We start from the raw sequence: 22,041 nt of genomic DNA on the forward strand, positions 1-22,041 counted from the left end.
TTTTGTCGTCTTCGATTTCCATCCGGTTTTCTCGTAGAAGTCTTCTGAACAATGCTTTTTTTACAAGGTGAGGCCGTTAACCCCACGCTCAACCCTATCCACTGGCTGGGGACATTGATTTTGGAGCATCCTACTCCTAGACAGGTTGTCTTCACCACAACTAAGGAGTCCCGTCTACCCCATTTTAGAACTGTGACCTGATTTATTATCCCCAGTCTTGTTTTCTTCCTTCACGACAGGAGTGTGTGTTTATCGCGAGTTACACAACATTTATTGTTGTACGCATTCGGAATACAGGCTAATTTCATGATTTCCGTCCAAATTGCAGAGGGGTTCTATTCGATACTTTTCTTACATTTTTTCGCCGTTAGAGGAAGACGATTTACGGGTCATGATAAACTAAATATTGGAATTTAGTGGGGAGTATAGAGATATTAGTGAAGTCACAAAAGAGACAGCACGTGTTCGATTCCAGTTCAAGTAGCGATTATGACAGTGACAGGGGTGGAGAGGTAGTGGTCGGAGTCCAAATTCGCTCCTCTTAACACTCTTACATTCTGGATCTCTCTATGGCCTTTCCTTGCAATGGCAACATGATCTATCTGAAATTCCCCTAAGAGGTTGTTGGGTGACGTCCAGGTCTTCTGTTTCCTTGGTAGTCTCTTAAAGGCCGTTGACTTCATTACCAGGTTGAAGGCTTTGCAGAGTCCCACTAGACGCTCCCCATTTCTATTTGTTCGTAAGTGAGCTGGGTATTCTCCCACAATGTCTCTAAATTTGCGCTCTTTCCCTAACTGTGCATTGAAGTCCCCGAGTAGAATGATTGTATGACACTCTGGGACTTTGCTGATGACGTCCTCTAGTTCTTCCCAAAATTTGTCGGTACTTTCAGGGTTATGTTTATTGTCCTCATTGATAGGTGCGTGAACATTTACTGCAGTGTAAATCTTGTTTGTGCACCGGAAGGTTAGAAGGGACACTCGACTATTGGGCGAGTTGAAGTCAACTACCGAGTCCAGTATCTTATGGCTTACAATGAACCAAGTCCCCAGGTGTGGCACATTCTTCATTCTCCTGCACCCTATCTTTCCCTTAAAAATTATTAGAGTTTCCTCCACAGCTTTTTACATATCTCTGACAATGAGGTGAATAATGGACAAATTCCTCCCAAAATATACAAGATAAATACAGTATTTGATGACCTGTTAGCAAAATTTTCGGAAGTTTATACCCCTGATGGCAAAGTGTCAATTGATGAGAACCTGTTGCTATGGAAAGGGTGGCTATGGTGGAAGTTTACATACCAAGAAAACGATCGCGTTTCGGAATGGAATCATATAAATTATGTGATGCCGAGACAGGTTATATAACATTATCTGCTTCTGTGTGTATCATAATGAACAGCTGTAAAAGACGTAACACTGTGAAGACTATAAACAGTGTAAATATTACATGTTTTGTAGTGTAATATAGTCTGTGTGTGTCACTTATGAATTGTAGGTAGGCTGCATAATCTTGATCCCTCAAAAGCGCTAACCAACATAACAGAAAATTTCATGAGTATTATAATTCATTCCATTGCAAATCTTTGAAGTACATGGGAACTTTGTAAATCTGCAATTTACATACACAGAAACATTTATTTCCAGGCAGAGATTGTTAGTAAACTGCCTAAAATATTCAGGTAAAAGTTACTGTATACACAAAAACCAGAGCTTTGCTATTAGGAAGTAGTAACCTCGATATCACAGTGTGAAAGCACTTAGTACGTTCTTGCACAAAGTATTGAAAAATTAAAATAATAGAATTTTCCAACAATTAAATGCATTATATTCAAGTAAATATTTCCCTCAGGGCCCTTCAATAGTTCATTATAGTCTAAGATTGTTTTTAATCAAGTAATTAAATATTTTCTTCAATCAGGGAAATCGCTCCCCACCTGGGAGTCAGCCGGTATGTACCGAGCTCCCCGCTTAAGGGGTTAAAAAAGGTAGCTTTGGTGAGATAAATTATTTAAAAAATGAACATAGTACCACAATTTAAATATCTTGGAGAAATCATCACACACAACTCAAACCAGAAAGAAACATTGATAAACAGAACTAACAAAATGTAAAAAGCCCAATTTCTAACCTGGTCAATGTATTATAAGAAATGCCTGTCAATAAACACTAACATCCATCATTAAAAATATGTAACTCTCCTGGAAACCACTTGCAAAACCCTATTCCAAATTAAAAACAAAAGAAGAACTGATTAGTTCCTCAAAACTGAAACAAGAATCATCAGAACTTGCATAAATAAAATATACCAGATTGAAGAAATCTGGAAAATCCTTCCTAACAAAACTGTTTATCAAGAGATTGACGCAATCACCAGCACAAAGAAGAAGAAAAGAAACTTGTATTTCTTTCACATCTTGCTACTGCCAGGAAATTGGCTTTTACAACAGTTAGTGATGAGAAATCTTGGAAAGAAGACAAGAGGGCAATGGATCCATGAAATACAGCAAGATCCCAAAGCAGCTGGACCCGAGATAGCAGGTGCAGAGAACAAAAATAAAATTAATACCCTTCTTCTCACAAATTTTCACCATAAACAGCACATAGCAGGGCTGTAGTGATTTCAGACAAATAGAGAAAATTACGATTGGAACAAATGGAAAAGTACTGGGTGGATCACAATAACCAAACAGTACAACCTTCAAAGAGAAAGTGAACGTGGAATGTCTCTATTGGTATAATGTGGCCAACGAAGTTAATTAGAAATAATATGAAATGTTTACTAAAGAGAACATTTCCCTCATTAAAACATTTCATTCAAACCCCAGTTTTAAAGTTGATGAAGCAGGCTTCATAATATCTCCAACAAGAACACTTCTGCAGGCTATGAGTACCATAGCAAACATCATACGTAGTACAGTCATTAAGTTCTGAGATTTGATGCCTGGAGAATAGGCACCCGCACGACTCTGTATGTAGCACATGATACCGCATTGTATGGCGTACACCTACACAGAACCACATCGACCCTCAAAATAATCGCCGTTGGCCGTTAACCACTTAAACAGAACCACATCCACCCTAAAAATAGTCGCCGTTGGCCGTTATGCACGTTTGCCAACGTTGGTATAGCTGCTAGAAGTGCCGCTGAAAGGAAACACCACATTTCAACTCCAGTTATTATCCGGTTGAGAAACGTCAGATCATCGTCAGCACTACTGATGAGGTCACCACAAATTGCCATGCAATCATCACGATAGTCCTGTGACAGGATTCGTGGCACACTGTGCTGGGTAACATGAGACATGTCGAGGTCATCCGTCAGAATTTTGTGGCAAGTACCATGGCTGACCCCTATTGCTGCTGTGAGATCGTCTACCGATTGGGAGCGGTCAGCATGCACCAACATTGCAACTTCTTGGATCTTGCATTCCGTTCGAACAGTTTGTAGCCGACCAGTACACACATCATCTTCCAAACTGTCCAGTCCTTGCACAAAACGTCGGTGCCACCTAAACACAACACTGCAACTGAATGCGTCTTCACCGTAAACCTTCTGCATCATTTCAAACGTTTCGGCAGCGGTTTTGCCTATTTCTGGCAGAACTTGATGTTTGCCCGTTGCTCAAACTGTGACATGTCAAGGTCCAACGGGCGCATTCAAATCACCGTCACAACAACGGTTGCACGTCTGCTTCCAGTGCATGCACTAAACTGTGCACCACGATGCTATAGTGCACTACAGCATCATCATGCGCTCAGTCTCAGAACTTAATGACTGTACTACGTATTTATCAAATTGCTTGTTCCATCTTATGTTTCAAGGATAGCTTTTTATTCTACTTCCCTTGAAATAATAACTACCACCATTATCACTATTGGTATCATCATCAAATCATATTTCAGTGAACATGAGTGAACTTACTCCAACAGTCAAGAATCGCAACCACCCGTGGAACCCTTTTGTGAATGGATATCACATGCAAGGGACATGATTTCTTCAAAGGTGATTGAAAAGAGCTTAAAGAAAACAGGAATCTCAAATTCATTAGACAGGAGTGAAGATGACTTCTCATGGAGAGATGTGAGCAGAGATAGTAGCAATTCTTCCTGCAGTTCTGGTAGTGAACTTGAAGACAGTAGCCTATAAATGGTAAGACTTTTTCTTTCTTTTTTTTTTTTCCATTATGACATTATTATATAATTACATGAATTGTACTTTTATTAGTTCATATTTATTTCACTTCAGGTCATTTTGTCAGCTTGTAACGGGAAGAATATTTTCCAGTGTCGGTATCTCAAACGCACATGTTCAACTTACCTGATGTACTCTATTTGACTTTTCAGAAAAAATATTGGCAACATAAATTTTAAATAACTTTTTAAATATCTGATTTCCTTGAATAATTTATGATCCAAAGTTTTTGCCTGTATTTTTCATCAAAAAAGTGTGCTGATTATGCAAGATAATACGGTACTGTCTTTTGCATCATCTTTTCTCTGCTCTTGAGGTATGCCTTTTAGGGAATGCATCAAGGACATACATGTACACACTAGAGCTGATAGCATTCTGTTAAATGTTGTTGACGTTAAAGCAAAGACTAAAGTAAATAGGTTTTTCACACATGAACTGCTATATGCTAATGCTGTTTCAATAGCTCACACAGAAGATCGGCTGCAACTTCTCATCGACCGGCTGCCATGCACTTGTTTTGGTCTTACTTTTAGTGTGTCATAGGCTAATGTTATGGCACAGTGTACTGTCAACCTTTGATCCATTTCTATTGATGGACACCCTTTCAAGTTAGTTGATGACTTCATCTACCTATGGTACACAATATCTGACACCTTGTCTCTGCATGTTGAGATCGCCAATAGCATTGTAAAGACAGCATCTATTATGGCTAGGCTTAGAAAGAGAGTATGGAAAAATGGAGATGTTAAGGTATTGTAGGTGAAACACAATGTTGCTCCTTTCAGCAACAAGTCAAATTAACTCTCTGATATGCTCATGCTGAAATGAAGTCATCCACTTGTCAAACACCACCAGTAAAATAAACTGTTATGCAAAATTTTGGTGGTAAATTAGTAAAATACAAGAGGAGTATATTATGAAACTATGAATTCTCAAAGTATCACTTTATAAAACGTTCTTGCATTTAAGAAATCTTAATTCATTTCCTCTTAATATAATGTTATGAATTTAGAGGGTAGAAAATGTTTTATCTGAGTAATTTATGAAAAACCAATCAAGACAGCACAATAGTCATAAAAAAACTTGAAATAAATTCTGGGTCATTAATATTCATCAAGTGATAACAACATATCATAAGGAAATGCTCAAATACGAAGGCTGCTTTTTAATTAAGGGCCATTTTTTATAAAAATAACCAAAGATTTTATTTTCAAATCACATTTAGTTTTAGGGTTTACATATGTTTCTTAATTTTTCTGCATAGTTGCCTTGTTTATTTAGACACTTGTCATACCTTAAAACTAAGTTTTGAAATCCCTATTAAAATAAGTCTGCCACCTGCTCTGACAGCCAAGAGTTCACGGCCGTTTCACTTCTTCGTCGTTGAAGTGCTTCCCACCAAGATGACGTTTCAGCTGCCAAAAAATGTGGAAATCACTCGGAGCAAGGTCAGGGCTATATGATGGGTGATCCGAAACTTCCCACTTGAAAGAGTCAATAGTTCCCTAGTCTGTGAGGGCTTGCATTATCGTGAAGGAGCAAAATTCCCTTTGTCAGCATGCCACGTCTTTTGTTCTGAACCGCATGTTGGAGAGCTAGACACTTGAGGAAAATCCATTGAGAGAGTGGTTATCGTGAATCTTCATTTCTCATGAACTTCTGTGTCAATTGCAGTCACCAAATCTTCTGCGATCACAGATGGTCGACCTGAGCATTCTTCGTCATGAGTATTTTCACAACCACTTTTGAAATCTCTTACCCATTTTTTCACTTTACCTTTGCTCATTGCATTATCACCTTATGCCTCACAAAGCTGACAATGAATGTTTGCAGCCGACATATTGCTTGCACTCAAAAAATGTTTTACAGATCGCATCTCAAATGCGGCAGGCAATTCAATAATTTTGAACATTTTAAAGATGCACAGTTCAGCGTACAGGTTAGTTACACAGCAGCAGCTGATGCCTACTTGTTCGCAAATCATGCCGGTGGGGTGTGGAGGGGGGAGGGGGGGTAGTGCGCATGCTGCAACAACTTACTTAAAAACATACCTCGTATCTGAACATCTTAAAATAGTAACTCTTGTAGGTGGGGGTGGTAGAATAACACACACCTGCCTGTTGCAAGAGGTGAATAAAAGAGGCCTCAGGGGCTCTTAACTTTGGAGCGTGGGTTGGCGACCACAGGTCCCTTAGCTGACATTGCTTCTACTCATTGTGCCAGGCTCCTCATTTTCATCTAACCTATCCAATCTCCCTTGGTCAACTCTTGTTCTTTCCCAACCCCAGTGGTATTAGATTTACTATTCTTAGGGAGTCTTTCATTTTCATGCCCTTTGTGGCCCTTGTTATTCTTTGGACAATACCTTCATTTTTTGAAGTGTTGGACCCCTTCCAATTTTTACCCTATGATTAGTGTTAATAGGGGATGGTTGCCCAGTTGTACTTCCTCTTAAAACTAAAATAACCACTATCACCACCGCCTCTTGAAATAGTGTGAGTTAACAGCAGAATAGCATACTTTCCATTGATTAAAACTGGGTGGTGATATCTTAAAACTTTCTTAACCCATACCTCTTGGTCACAGCAGAGCTGGGTGTCAATTGCTCAGCTATTTGAACCAATTCAAAATCAACACTTTTGGAATTCCACTAAATGATCACCTTTTACCTGAGAGGCATGATAGCTAAGTGATATTATCACTAGCTTCTCACCAAGGCTGTTGCAGTTTGAATCCAGGCCAATGCATGTGGGATTTTTGTAGTGAAATGAGAAATTGCAACACTGTGATTTAGTTTTCAGACCATGACTATAATTACAGTACCATCAGATATGTAAAACTGCAAATTTGTTTGCTTTTCACCTTTTTGCCAAAATAACCTTCATAAAATTAATTACTGAAACTCCAATTTTTAGGTAGTCTTTCATTTTCATGCCCTTCATGGCCCTTGTTATTCTTTGGCCAATACCTTCATTTTTTGAAGTGGTGGACCCCTTCCAGATTTTACCCTCTGATTAGTGTTAATGAAATGATGAAATGATGAATGCTGAAATGAGGCAAATGCACTGCTATCTTCTCTCAAGATTGCTGACGTCAGTGATAAAATCAGTCAATCATTGTCCTCCTGTTACCGAGATAGTGAGTTTGATCTCACCTGAGGTGGTTTGAGGGTGTTCAAATGTGGCAACACCTTATCCTTGACTCCCATTATGTTTAAGAACTCTTATGACAATATTCCAATACTTCAGCATCTCTTAAAACATATATCTTTTGAAAGGGTGTTCGACAAATATCATCATTGTCATCGTTGTTGTCACCATCATCACTTTCCTCAGCATTGTATAAAACAGGCTTGGTTGGTTTGTTTATTTCAAGGTTTCCTGTTCTCTTCTTTTGACTGGCCTTCATAAATTACTCAGATTTCTCCCCTTCAAATTCATAATTTGATGAAGGGAGGAAACAACATAAGTTATGAAATAAAACTGTTAGAATCTGATTTCATAGCTTCACACAATTCTCTTGTGTTTTTATAATATACTATCAATATTTCTCATAACTTTTCATTTTTCTGATGGTGTTTGACAAGTGAATGATGATGAATATTTTCATTTCAGCAAGAGCATACATCATTTCAACATGACCATTTCTTGAGAGTTTATTAATTTACATGTTGCTGAAAGGAGTAACTTAATGTTTCACCTATAATACCTTAACTTCTTTCCTAAGTTATCTATGTCAATTTCTTCTTTAGCTAGAATACATTAAGTTTTTACTAGATACTTAGTGTTGTGGAGGATGATGTCATGGGGGGCAGCATCAGTGGTGTAATTAAAGGGCCCGCAAGGCCCGCCATCTGGGGGTTGATTCTATACATCTGAATACGTCATTTTGTTTGTACTTGAAATCAAATCAGTGGGCATATTCTGTACCAAATTAAATCATGCAATGTAAAAACAATTTCCTTGTTTTTTGTATTGATGTAATATCCAAACATCAGCTACTTACAGATGTGATTCATGTTGAATATGATGTTGATACTCTCTGTTAGAATGTTGCATGTACTGATGCGACACAGGATTGATGCAATCTGGTAGATCCCCAAGCTGTGTATTAACTGGCGCCTGGGCTGAGCTGGGATTGGGCATGCATGGACAAGCAAAAAAAAAAAATGAACACAGTGAACCTAACTGTCAGTCAGTGTTGCCAGGTTTTCCGAGGTACTTCCCTGCAATCATTGTAGGTTGTAGGCTCAGATTATGTCATCTCACACTTCCTCTTGAACTCATACCTTACCCTTGATTGCATTGCATCATTCAAAGGAAAATCAACCTGCATTTGGAATCATATCAGGATGGTAATTCAACGTCATTTTGTGGTCAGTTCAGTTTGTGCTTGGTAACGTGTGCACATGCTTTTATTATGTGTTCAAGTACCAGTAAATCTAACTAGGTACTTAAGCAGTTTCCAAAATAGTAAGAGAGAAGGTGATAAGGAAGGATCTGTTAAAAAGTTGCAAAAAATTGTATTATTTCTTTAAATACATAGGTGAAGATTCTTTGCCAGGTTCCAGTAGCAATTGTGTTACATCTTTTGATAAATCCATGTCCGATAGGTCGATTCAAGATTTAAGTAAGAATGTAGCACAGAAGTCAGCGGAATGTAATGTCTATGTTAGTGATATTTCAGCACAGAGTAAATTTTAAATTTGTGTTAGTGACATTTCAGCACAACAAAGTGATTTTGAGACTAATAGTGGAAAAAATATAATTGACACTGATCGTGGCTGTTGCAGTAGTAAGTTAAATAAAGATTTGAAAATAAAAATTTGTGACCTTTCAACTGTAAAATAATTGGACAAACTTCTGATAGCAGAAAACTTGGTCATTGCTAGTAGTGTCCCTGATTAATGTACACTGCTGCAACTTTATCTCATTTACCAGTGACAACAGTATCTGCCAAGTAATCGTTTAGCAAACTAAAATTTATCAAATATACCTGTGTAGTACCATGTCACAGAGGAGAGTGAAAGTGAGAGTGATTAAACCAGCACTATTGATGTGAGAAAGTGTAGTTAACAAGTTTCTGTCAACTAAACAATAATGCTTCAGAAAATGATGATGGATGCCACTTCTGGTGAGTTTCAGTTAATGAATAAAATGTGAAATAATTTTAATCAAATTATTATGGTGGACTGTAATGGCAGGTTCTGTCCCAGGATACATGAAGATATACATCCAATTATGACAAGATAACCTCAAAGAGCAAAACACACACTCTTTGTAGTTGCCAGAGGTGTTTGGGAGGCCAATTGGCCAGTACTACCGGGTGAGTTGGCCGTGCAGTTAGGAGCGCACAGCTGTGAGCTTGCAACCGGGATATAGTAGGTTCAAACCCCACTGTCGGCAGCCCTGAAGATGGTTTTCCATGGTTTCCCATTTTCACACCAGGCAAATGCTGGGGCTGTACCTCAATTAAGGCCACGGCCACTTCCTTCCCATTCCTAGGCCTTTCCTATCCCATCGTCACCATAAGACCTATCTGTGTTGGTGCATCATAAAACAAATAGCAAAAAAAAAAAAGGAATAAATAATTGGTCAGTAACAGAGAAAAGTCAATAAACCAAAAGGAAGTGTTGCTATCTACAGGCTAATATAATATTACACATCCTCCACCCCGCTGATCTTGTTCAAAACATAAATATATGAAAACATGCACAGAATAGTTAAGGAGGAGGGAAGAGGAACTAGCTTGGTGATGGCACGCCTTAAGATACTGAATTTGCATCCGACGTCAGCAACTCTTACTAAATTGTCTCTTCCTGGAAACACCTGCTCAATAACGCCCATCCTCCACTGCAAATGGTGGCTGGTGATCTTCCTTTAGCAGAACAGGAGTGCCTGTCTGAAGATTCAGATGTTATGTGGATCCTTTCTTTCTCTGCTTCAGAGTGTGAAGATCATCCTTGGACCATCAGCACCACCAGTGTTGCTGCATCTGCTGAAAATGTTGCCAATGCGACAGTCTATTTGGATGAGTCTCAGTCAAATCAGGGTCAGGGAAGGATATGAGTGGAGCTCCAATGATAAAGTGACCAGGTGTGAGAACAGAAGGATCACTAGGGTCATCAGATAAAGCACAAAATGGTCTAGAATTGAGCCACACTTTGATTTGCATGAGTAAAATAACCAACTCTTCACAGGTTAAAATTGTTTGACCCACTACCCGACAGAAGTGGAACTTCACTGCCTAACTGCGGACTCCCATATTCCATCAAAGTGTGGTGAACATGCTGGAATGAAGTGCCATTTAAAATTTGAAGGACCAAGCTTGATAGCTGCAGTTGCTTAAGTGCGGCCAGTATCCAGTATTCGGGAGATAGTGGGTTCGAACCCCACTGTCGGCAGCCCTGAAGATAGTTTTCCGTGGTTTCCCATTTTCACACCAAGCAAATGCTGGGGCTGTACCTTAACTAAGGCCATGGCCGATTCCTGTCCCATCATCGCCGTAAGACGTATCTGTGTCAGTGCGACATAAAGCAACTAGCAAGAAAAAATAAAGAAATTTGAAGCTGCAGCGTGATTGCTTATTTCCTTGTTCAACTGTTTGTTCCTTAGCATTTGCTGCAATTCCTTGTGGGATCTAACAAATGTTCTAGCATTACTATTGTAAAGATTCATGTCCACAGTGGGAAACTAATCTTCTAAGGGCTGCGATGAATGCCTGAGATGTCAAACCGGTAACAGGTTTGATATGTAGAGTTCTCTTGCTGAAGCAGGCGAATATTGCAACATAGCATTTGTAAATCAATTTACTTTTTTTAAAATCGTATTTTAACATCAACTGGCCCTGCAAAGTCAACACCTGAGGACAGGAATGGACGAGATATCTGGATGCAAGCCTTTGGTAGCAGGCCCACGAGTTGACTTGCATTCTTCACCTAAAGCACAGCATATGAGGGCTATTTTTTTTCAAGGTCCGATTGGTCACGAAATGAAACAGCAGTACAAATTTGACACTTTTCTATTAGTAACACTTACTGATACATCACAGCTATTTTTCAACATAGTCGCCTCGCAGATTGAGACATTTGTTGTAGCGTGGTACCAACTTGTCAATGCCCTCTTGATAGAACATCGCCGCCTGCGCCTGTAACCATTTTTGTACGCCGGTCTGCAGCGCCTCGTCGGTGTCAAAACACTTTCCTCCTAGCCAGCGTTTCATGTGAGCAAAGAGGTGAAAATCTGATGGAGCCAGGTCCGGACTGTATGCTGGGTGATCGAAAACGTCCCACTGGGAACGCTGCAGGAGGTTCGTGGTGGCAGCTGCAGTGTGCGGCCGAGCATTGTCATGGAGGAGGACAATGCCTGATGACAACATCCCTCTCCGCTTATTCTGAATTGCCCGCCGTAGACGTTGAATAGTCGCACAGTATGCGGCTGCAGTGATGGTGGAACCACGTTCCATGAATTCCACCAACAGAACTCCTTTCCGGTCCCAGAACACAGTAGCCATACACTTTCTGTTGGAGAATGTTCACTTGAATTTCTTTGGCTTACTCGGGGAGTGCGAATGCATCCACTGTTTGGATTGCTCTTTTGTTTCTTCCGTTTCAAAATGAACCCATGTCTCATCCCCTGTGACAATTTTGTTCAAAAAATCCGGTCCTTCATCATGGTAGCGCTGGAGAAACGCTAAAGCGGCGCCCATTCGCTGTGTTTTGTGACGGTCAGACAGCATCTTCGGAACCCATCTCGCACAAAGTTTGCGGTACTGAAGTGTCTCACTCACAATTGTGTAGAGAGCTGACCTGTAAATTTCAGGAAACGAAGCACTCAACACAGAAATTGTGAACTGACGATTTTCTCGAATTGCCTGATCCACACGCTGAACAAGATCATCGGTTGACACACGCTTCCTTCCCTGGCCGCCTGCATCATGGACGTCTGTACGCCCTGCTGTAAAGTTCCTGCACCATTGTCGCACTTTGCTGTCGCTCATGCACGTTTCACCATACACACGACTTATTCGGCGATGAATTTTGGCTGCATTGCACCCCTCAGCCTGAAGATATCGAATTACACCACACACTTCACACTTGGTGGGCGAAGCAATCGTTGTAGCCATGTTTACGAGCGCGCTGCACGTTTACTACTGACGAGACTGAGATGAGGCGCATAACGGTCATTTCAGAGACGTTGTGCAACAAATCTGCGCAGCGGTTCATCATGTATTTGCGGGCGTTTGACTGTCGCGACCGATCGGACCTTGAAAAAAAAATAGCCCTCGTATATTTATAGATGACTGAACGAATGGTTTGTCTTGCTCTAGGAATCTGCGACGTGTGCTGCAAGGATTTATATATTTCATCTTCTTGAAGTAAATTTTGGATCATTTAAAAATTGTATTAAATTTGATCAACATTTGTGGGACTCCCTGTACCGCATGTGTCAGTTTTCTGGGACTTGCACAAGATACAAGCTTTGAGAAGTTTCCAAGAACAAGACAACTTTAAATTGATTGGTTTAAATTAATTGAAAGGTAACTCCTGTGCGGTCATTAGTCATTAATTTTGCTGTGCTATTTCCTGTTGCCCCACCCAACATGGCCTACCTTCAGGAAATGCATCGCAGCGTAGTTTAATTCTATGTTCGGCATCATGTAGAGTGGATGTGTTGTCCCAGAACTTTCTGCTCCATGGGAGTTCTGGCTTCTCTTGGGGTAAGCAAATCTTACAATTCCTAATGCAACTTTATTTTATTTTATTTCATGTTTTAATTTGTCACAGGAGTTTACCTGTCAGTCTTTCTATCAGAAATCAATTGCAATTTATGATGGTGTACAGACATCTTACATCCATCTTCACATTGGCACAAGGCAAGCTTTTTCTAATAGTTTTGATTTCTCAATAAGTTTGACCTCAGTAAATCCACTTCATTTGCAATTATATTCCTTACGACCTGAATTTTATATTTTTGGTAAAGATGGCCGCTTCACATTACAAGTATTTTCCATGAAGACTAAGTTAGTATCGGCAAGATTGTAAGACTGCGACTTAATTTCATCAGGATTTGTATTTATTTTTTTGTGTTTATGTTACCAGTAGTGTTCCTTATTTCCTTTCCTTGGATGTTGTTTATAATAAATATATATTAACTAAATTATTCTTTGTTGAAATTTCAGTCATTAAAGTACTTCGATCCGTAACCTCGTAGGGTTCCTTCCGCTGTCTACATCCTGCCTTTAGTTTCCATGTATTTTACCTTGTTTAATTTGGTTTTATGGTATGGCTTTAATAATTCTAAATTTTATTTAATGTTCCAAATGTTTTGTTCTGTAGTGTAGGCCTACTTTTAAAAATAAATATTACAGAATTGTACCTTTTCTGTACAGCAGAATTGGGGAGGGGAGGGGAGGGGAGGGGAGGGGAGGGGAGGGGAGGGGAGGGGAGGGGGGATGTTATTTCTTCAAGTTCGATATCCTGCCCTCAGAATTTGCCATATTTTGGCACAACTTTTTCCTGAAACAACGCATTAGAATATTGTGACAAAGAAAATATACATGTAGTACTTACGGCATACACTTATTTGTCATTAAAGCAAACATTGCTGTTCATGTCATTAGGTAGGCCTGCGAGATGGAGGTTAGGAAAGCACTGCTATGTTTTCCAAACATTTCTTCAATTAAATCATAAGAATGATAATTACTATTTCTACTAGTGAACTTTATTTACCAATCTATTCCATTTAACATATTTTATTAATAATTAATCTAAGATAACACTACTAGTAACATAATCATAATAAATCTAATAATTACTTACCAGTTTTAATCCCAATTCTCGATGCTATAGAATGCCATACAAAATTTACGGTCTCCCTATTACTATATCCAGGGAGTCCAGGATTATACAAGACTTTGTTTTCATACACTAGGCAAATTAAAGTTTCGATTTCATCAACTGAACACAATGTTACGTCCGCCATTATCGAACAACTGCGACTGAAAAACAGACACGTTTGTTTTCACAAACCAGTCGATCTTCATCGCTCGTAGTTGATTGCTGACGATCGATACTGTGTGACTGGTGTCACTGCCCTCTGTAGGTTTGTTTCCTTAGTCGGTTGATCGCAGTCGTTCGATCGATCCAGTGTGACAGCCCCCTAAGAGTATAGACATACCGTTCAGCCTATCCGTGTTGATGGGGTGATAGAATATCATGGGAATCACTGTAAATAGCTAGGAGTTAACATAACGAATGGTCTTCATTGGGGTAATCACATTAACGAGGTTGTAAAGAAAGGTTACACATCTCTTAACATGGTTATGACAGTAGGGGTTGTAGTAAGGACATGAAAGAAAGGACATATAAGTCTCTGGTAAGAACCCAATTAGAGTATAGTTCCTGTGTATGGGACCCACACCAGGACTACTTGACACAAAAACTGGAAAACATCTAAAGAAACGCAGCACGATTTGTTCTGGATGATTTCCGACAAACGAGAAGTGTTACAAAAATGTAGCAAAGGGCTGGGAAGACTTGGGAATAAGGAGACAAGATGCTTGACTATGTGGTATGTTCCAAGCTATCAGTGAAGAGATGGCATGGAATGACATTAGTAGAAGAATAAGCTTGAGTAGAGCTTTTAAAAGTAGGAAAATCATAATATGAAAATAAAGTTGGAATCCATGAGGAAAAACTAGAACAAATATTCATTTATAGGGTGAAAAGAAAGGGAACCAAGGAAAATGTTCAATAAATTTCCAAGTTCTTTGAAAATATTTAGCAAGGCATGAGTTAAAAGAAGAGAACAAAGGATTCAGTTTCAAATTTTTGAAGCAACCGTAGCATTTGCTTAAGGTAAACATTATATAGCAATGCAATTAAAGCACGCTTGATGGATATGATCGAAGTATCAAGTCTACATGGACTGATTTGCGATCCATTGGTGGAAATAATGTTCATGATCAGAATGTTGGCCGGCAGAATAGGAGAGCGTTGGTATATAATTTTTAATCACTACATTACATGCCAGAAGCCTTGGTTAAGATCTAAAGCCCTTCCAAGTTTTCGTATTACACTGCTGACAGTGATTTGTACATTGGATGGGGATGTTAAGTCTTGAGCAGACCCCTTGAAATTATATGGTTGTACGATAGGAGTAGGCTGTGTGCGAAAACTGGGTTTCAGCCCTTCCCTATGTCATTATCATCATCATCACACATGCAAACATACAGGCCACCTGTGGGCATCAGAGAGGAGGACTTGCACAAGGCCTCCCTGGAGAACCCATGCAATATATCAAACAATCAATGATAAGAAAGCAGAAATAGAAACATATTTGCAGACACAGATCAATGAAATTCAAGAAAAAAGGTAATTTTGTAAAACACATTACATTTAATTTTCAACTAGCAATGCTATCTCAAAATAAAATTACATAGTCAGCATTGAATAAAACCAATACCCACTTTACATAATTTCATGATTGGGACAAGTTGGTGGAGGAAGAATGGAACAAGGACAGGATAAGATGGAGGAGGCTCATATACCACACCCAGGAAACTGGAGATAGTTTAGGATGATGATGATGATGATGAAGAATTTAGAAAATATTAATATAATAAATTTCAATTTATTATAGCATAAATAAAAATAAAATATACATACACAACTTGCACACTCATAGGGAGAATACTAAAATATAAACATCAACACACATCGTGCAAATAGTTAGTCGACAGGGGCAAAACATGTCTTCAAATAACTACTCAATAAACCAACGAAGGACAATAATACAAAAAATCAGCATAACACATCTATTAGCTCTTCACTTATATCACCCATGTTCACAACTGTTCCACTTCCTAAATTAAATGATGAGACACCATAGTCTGAAAGAGAGTTACTATTCAATACAGATCCTAAATGTGAATCAACAGACGATTCAGAAACAGACATATTAGTTCCAGAAATATCACCTGGTATAATAAGATGACTACCTATTGATAAAACCCCAGTTTCTGATTCTGGTACAGATACACCAGATATAGATTCAGTCACAGATACGCCGGGTAAAATACCATGTTCTGATAACAGAACATGAGAACCGGGTGAAATATGAGAGTCGTATACTTCCCCTGTTAACACTCCTTGAGATCCAGGTAATGACTGAAACTCAGCCCCAGGACCTAAACGAGTAATTTGTGGTATATCTCCATGTGAACCGATAGCGGACTGAGAATCAGTAGGTACCAATACAAAAACACTTCCTGGTATTACCGCATGTGATGAAGTGGATAACTGAGCCAGAGATACAGGAGTATTTCCAGGTAATTCTACATGTGATCCTGCAGATGATAGAGACTCAGTAACTACAGATACACCAGCACTTCCTGGTATTATTACATGTGAACCTGCAGATGATAGAGACTCAGTACCTACAGATACACCAGCACTTCCTGGTATTACTGCATGTGAACCTTCTGATGATAGTGACTCACTACCTACTGATACACCAGCACTCCCTGGTTTTACTATATGTGATCCTACAGATACACCAGCACTTCCTGGCATTATTACATGTGACCCTGCAGATGATAATGACTCAGTACCTACAGATACACCAGCACTTCCTGGTATTACTGCATGTGAACCTTCTGATGATAGTGATTCAGTACTTACAGATACACCAGCACTTCCTGGGATTATTACATGTGATCCTGCTGATGATAATGACTCAGTACCTACAGATACACCAGCACTTCCTGGTATTACTACATGTGATCCTGCTGATGACAGTGACTCAGTACCTACAGATACACCAACACTCTCTGGTATTAATACATGTGATCCTGCTGATGATAAAGACTCAGTACCTACAGAAACACCAGCACTTCCTGGTATTACTACATGTGATCCTGCTGATGATAAAGACTCAGTACCTACAGAAACACCAGCACTTCCTAGTATTACTACATGTGATCCTGCTGATGATAATGAGTCTGTACGTACAGATACACCAGCACTTCCTGGTATTACTACATGTGATCCTGCTGATGATAGTGACTCAGTACCTACAGATACACTAGTCCTACCTGGTATTACTACATGTGATCCTGCTGATGATAATGACTCAGTACCTACAGAAACACCAGCACTCCCTGGTATTACTACATGTGATCCTGCTGATGATAATGACACAGTACGTACAGATACACCAGCACTCCCCGGCATTACTGCAAGGGTTCCTGCTGATGATAATGACTCAGTACCTACAGAAACACCAGCATTCCCTGGTATTACTATATGTGATACTGATGATGATAATGACTCAGTACCTAAAGATACACCAGCACTTCCTGGTATTACTGCATGTGATCCTGCTGATAATAGTGACTCAGTACCTGCAGATATACCAGCACTTCCTGGTAAGATTATATGTGATCCTGCTGATGATAATGACTCAGTACCTACAGATACACCAGCACTTCCTGGTAAGATTATATGTGATCCTGCTGATGATAATGACTCAGTACCTACAGATACACCAGCACTTCCTGGTAAGATTATATGTGATCCTGCTGATGATAATGACTCAGTACCTACAGATACACCAGCATTTCCTGGTATTACTGCATGTGATCCTGCTGATGATAATGACTCAGTACCTACAGATACACGAGCACTTTCTGGTATTACTGCATGTGATCCTGTTGATGATAGTGACTCAGTACCTGCAGATACACCAGCACTTCCTGGTATTATTGCATGTGATCCTGTTGATACCAGTGACTCAGTACCTTCAGATACACCAGCAATTCCTGGTAAGATTACACGTGATCCTGCGAATGATAGTGACTCAGTAGCTACAGATACACCAGCACTTTGTGGTATTACTGTATGTGATTCTGCTGATGACAGTGACTCAGTACCTGCAGATACACCAGCACCTCCTGGCATTACTACACGTGATCCTGCTGATGATAATGACTCAGTACCTACAGATACACCAGTACTCCCTGGTATTAGTACATGTGATCCTGCTGATGATAGTGGCTCAGTACCTACAGATACACTAGTCCTACCAGGTAATACTACATGTGATCCTGCTGATGACAGTGACTCACTACCTCCAGGTACACCAGCACTCCCCGGTATTAGTACATGTGATCCTGCTGATGATAGTGACTCAGTACCTACAGATACACTAGTCCTACCAGGTAATACTACATGTGATCCCGCTGATGACAGTGACCCACTACCTACAGATACACCAGCACTTCCTGGTATTAGTACATGTGATCCTGCTGATGTTAATGACTCAGTACCTACACATACACCAGCACTCCCTGGTATTAGTACATGTGATCCTGCTGATGACAGTGACTCAGTACCTACAGATACACCAGCACTCCCTGGTATTTCTACATGTGATCCTGCTGATGATAATGACTCAGTACCTAGAGATACACTAGTCCTACCTGGTAATACTACATATGATCCTGCTGATGACAGTGACTCACTACCTACAGATACACCAGCACTCCCTGGTATTACTAAATGTGATCCTGCTGATGACAGTGACTCAGTACCTACAGGTACAACAAAACTCCCTGGTATTACTACATGTGATCCTGCTGATGATAGTGAATCAGTACCTACAGATACACCAGCACTTCCTGGTACTACTATATGTGATCCTGCTGATGATAGTGACTCAGTACCTACAGGTACACCAAAACTCCCTGGTATTACTACATGTGATCCTGCTGATGATAGTGACTCAGTACGTACAGATACAACAGCACTCCCTGGTATTACTACATGTGATCCTGCTGATGATAGTGACTCAGTACCTACAGATACACTAGTCCTACCTGGTATTACTACATGTAATCCTGCTGATGATAGTGACTCAGTACCTACAGATACACTAGTCCTACCTGGTATTACTACATGTGATCCTGCTGATGATAGTGACTCAGTACCTACAGATACACCAGCACTTCCTGGTATTACTACATGTGATCCTGCTGATGATAGTGACTCAGTACCTACAGATATACCAGCACTTCCTGGTATTACTACATGTGATCCTGCTGATGATAGTGACTCAGTACCTACAGATACACTAGTCCTACCTGGTATAACTACATGTGATCCTGCTGATGATAGTGACTCAGTACCTACAGATACACTAGTCCTACCTGGTATTACTACATGTGATCCTGCTGATGATAGTGACTCAGTACCTACAGATACACCAGCACTTCCTGGTATTACTACATGTGATCCTGCTGATGATAGTGACTCAGTACCTACAGATACACTAGTCCTACCTGGTATTACTACATGTGATCCTGCTGATGATAGTGACTCAGTACCTACAGATACACCAGCACTTCCTGGTAATACTACATGTGATCCTGCTGATGATAGTGACTCAGTACCTACAGATACACCAGCACTTCCTGGTATTACTACATGTGATCCTGCTGATGATAGTGACTCAGTACCTACAGATATACCAGCACTTCCTGGTATTACTACATGTGATCCTGCTGATGATAGTGACTCAGTACCTACAGATACACTAGTCCTACCTGGTATTACTACATGTGATCCTGCTGATGATAGTGACTCAGTACCTACAGATACACCAGCACTTCCTGGTATTACTACATGTGATCCTGCTGATGATAGTGACTCAGTACCTACAGATATACCAGCACTTCCTGGTATTAATACATGTGATCCTGCTGATGATAGTGACTCAGTACCTACAGATACACTAGTCCTACCTGGTATAACTACATGTAATCCTGCTGATGATAGTGACTCAGTACCTACAGATACACTAGTCCTACCTGGTATTACTACATGTGATCCTGCTGATGATAGTGACTCAGTACCTACAGATACACCAGCACTTCCTGGTATTACTACATGTGATCCTGCTGATGATAGTGACTCAGTACCTACAGATACACTAGTCCTACCTGGTATTACTACATGTGATCCTGCTGATGATAGTGACTCAGTACCTACAGATACACCAGCACTTCCTGGTATTACTACATGTGATCCTGCTGATGATAGTGACTCAGTACCTACAGATACACCAGCACCTCCTGGCATTACTACATGTGATCCTGCTGATGATAGTGACTCAGTACCTACAGATACACCAGCACTTCCTGGTATTACTACATGTGATCCTGCTGATGATAGTGACTCAGTACCTACAGATACACCAGCACTTCCTGGTATTACTACATGTGATCCTGCTGATGATAGTGACTCAGTACCTACAGATACACCAGCACATCCTGGTATTACTACATGTGATCCTGCTGATGATAGTGACTCAGTACCTACAGATACACTAGTCCTACCTGGTATAACTACTTGTGATCCTGCTGATGATAGTGACTCAGTACCTACAGATACACTAGTCCTACCTGGTATTACTACATGTGATCCTGCTGATGATAGTGACTCAGTACCTACAGATACACCAGCACTTCCTGGTATTACTACATGTGATCCTGCTGATGATAGTGACTCAGTACCTACAGATTCACCAGCACTTCCTGGTATTACTACATGTGATCCTGCTGATGATAGTGACTCAGTACCTACAGATACACCAGCACTTCCTGGTATTACTACATGTGATCCTGCTGATGATAGTGACTCAGTACCTAGAGATACAGCAGCACTTCCTGGTATTACTACATCTGATCCTGCTGATGATAGTGACTCAGTACCTACAGATACACCAGCACTTCCTGGTATTACTACATGTGATCCTGCTGATGATAGTGACTCAGTACCTACAGATACTCCAGCACTTTCTGGTATTACTATATGTGATCCTGCTGATGATAGTGACTCAGTACCTACAGATACACCAGCACTTCCTGGTAATACTACATGTGATCCTGCTGATGATAGTGACTCAGTACCTACAAATACAGCAGCACTTCCTGGTATTACTATATGTGATCCTGCTGATGATAGTGACTCAGTACCTACAGATACACTAGTCCTACCTGGCATTACTACATGTGATCCTGCTGATGATAGTGACTCAGTACCTACAGATACACCAGCACTTCCTGGTATTACTACATGTGATCCTGTTGATGATAGTGACTCAGTACCTACGGATACACTAGTCCTACCTGGTATTACTACATGTGATCCTGCTGATGATAGTGTCTCAGTACCTACAGATACACCAGCACTTCCTGGTATTACTATATGTGATCCTGCTGATGATAGTGACTCAGTACCTACAGGTACACCAGCACTTCCTGGTATTACTACATGTGATCCTGCTGATGATAGTGACTCAGTTCCTACAGATACACTAGTCCTACCTGGTATTACTACATGTGATCCTGCTGATGATAGTGACTCAGTACCTACAGATACACCAGCACTTCCTGGTATTACTACATGTGACCCTGATGATGATAGTGACGCAGTACCTACAGGTACACCAAAACTCCCTGGTATTACTACATGTGATCCTGCTGATGATAGTGACTCAGTACCTACAGATACACCAGCACTTCCTGGTATTACTACATGTGATCCTGATGATGATAGTGACTCAGTACCTACAGATACACCAGCACTTCCTGGTATTACTACATGTGATCCTGCTGATGATAGTGTCTCAGTACCTACAGATACACCAGCACTCCCTGGTATTACTACATGTGATCCTGCTGATGATAGTGACTCAGTACCTACACATACACTAGTCCTACCTGGTATTACTACATGTGACCCTGCTGATGATAGTGACTCAGTACCTACAGATACACCAGTCC

General features: G+C 40.2%; 1 protein-coding gene across 1 annotated transcript in view; it reads left to right on the forward strand.

Annotated features, from left to right (window-relative positions):
• The first annotated feature begins 4,048 nt into the window (after positions 1-4,048).
• Positions 4,049-22,041, forward strand: part of LOC136866197 (inner centromere protein B) — a 431,603-nt gene continuing 413,610 nt past the window's right edge. The window contains exon 1 of the mRNA XM_067142957.2: positions 4,049-4,155. Coding sequence (XP_066999058.2) covers positions 4,153-4,155 — 3 coding nt within the window. The 5' untranslated portion in view covers positions 4,049-4,152. The remainder of the gene's footprint in view (positions 4,156-22,041) is intronic.

Source organism: Anabrus simplex, chromosome 1 (assembly GCF_040414725.1).
Source record: "Anabrus simplex isolate iqAnaSimp1 chromosome 1, ASM4041472v1, whole genome shotgun sequence".
In the NCBI taxonomy this organism is placed as follows: domain Eukaryota; kingdom Metazoa; phylum Arthropoda; class Insecta; order Orthoptera; family Tettigoniidae; genus Anabrus; species Anabrus simplex.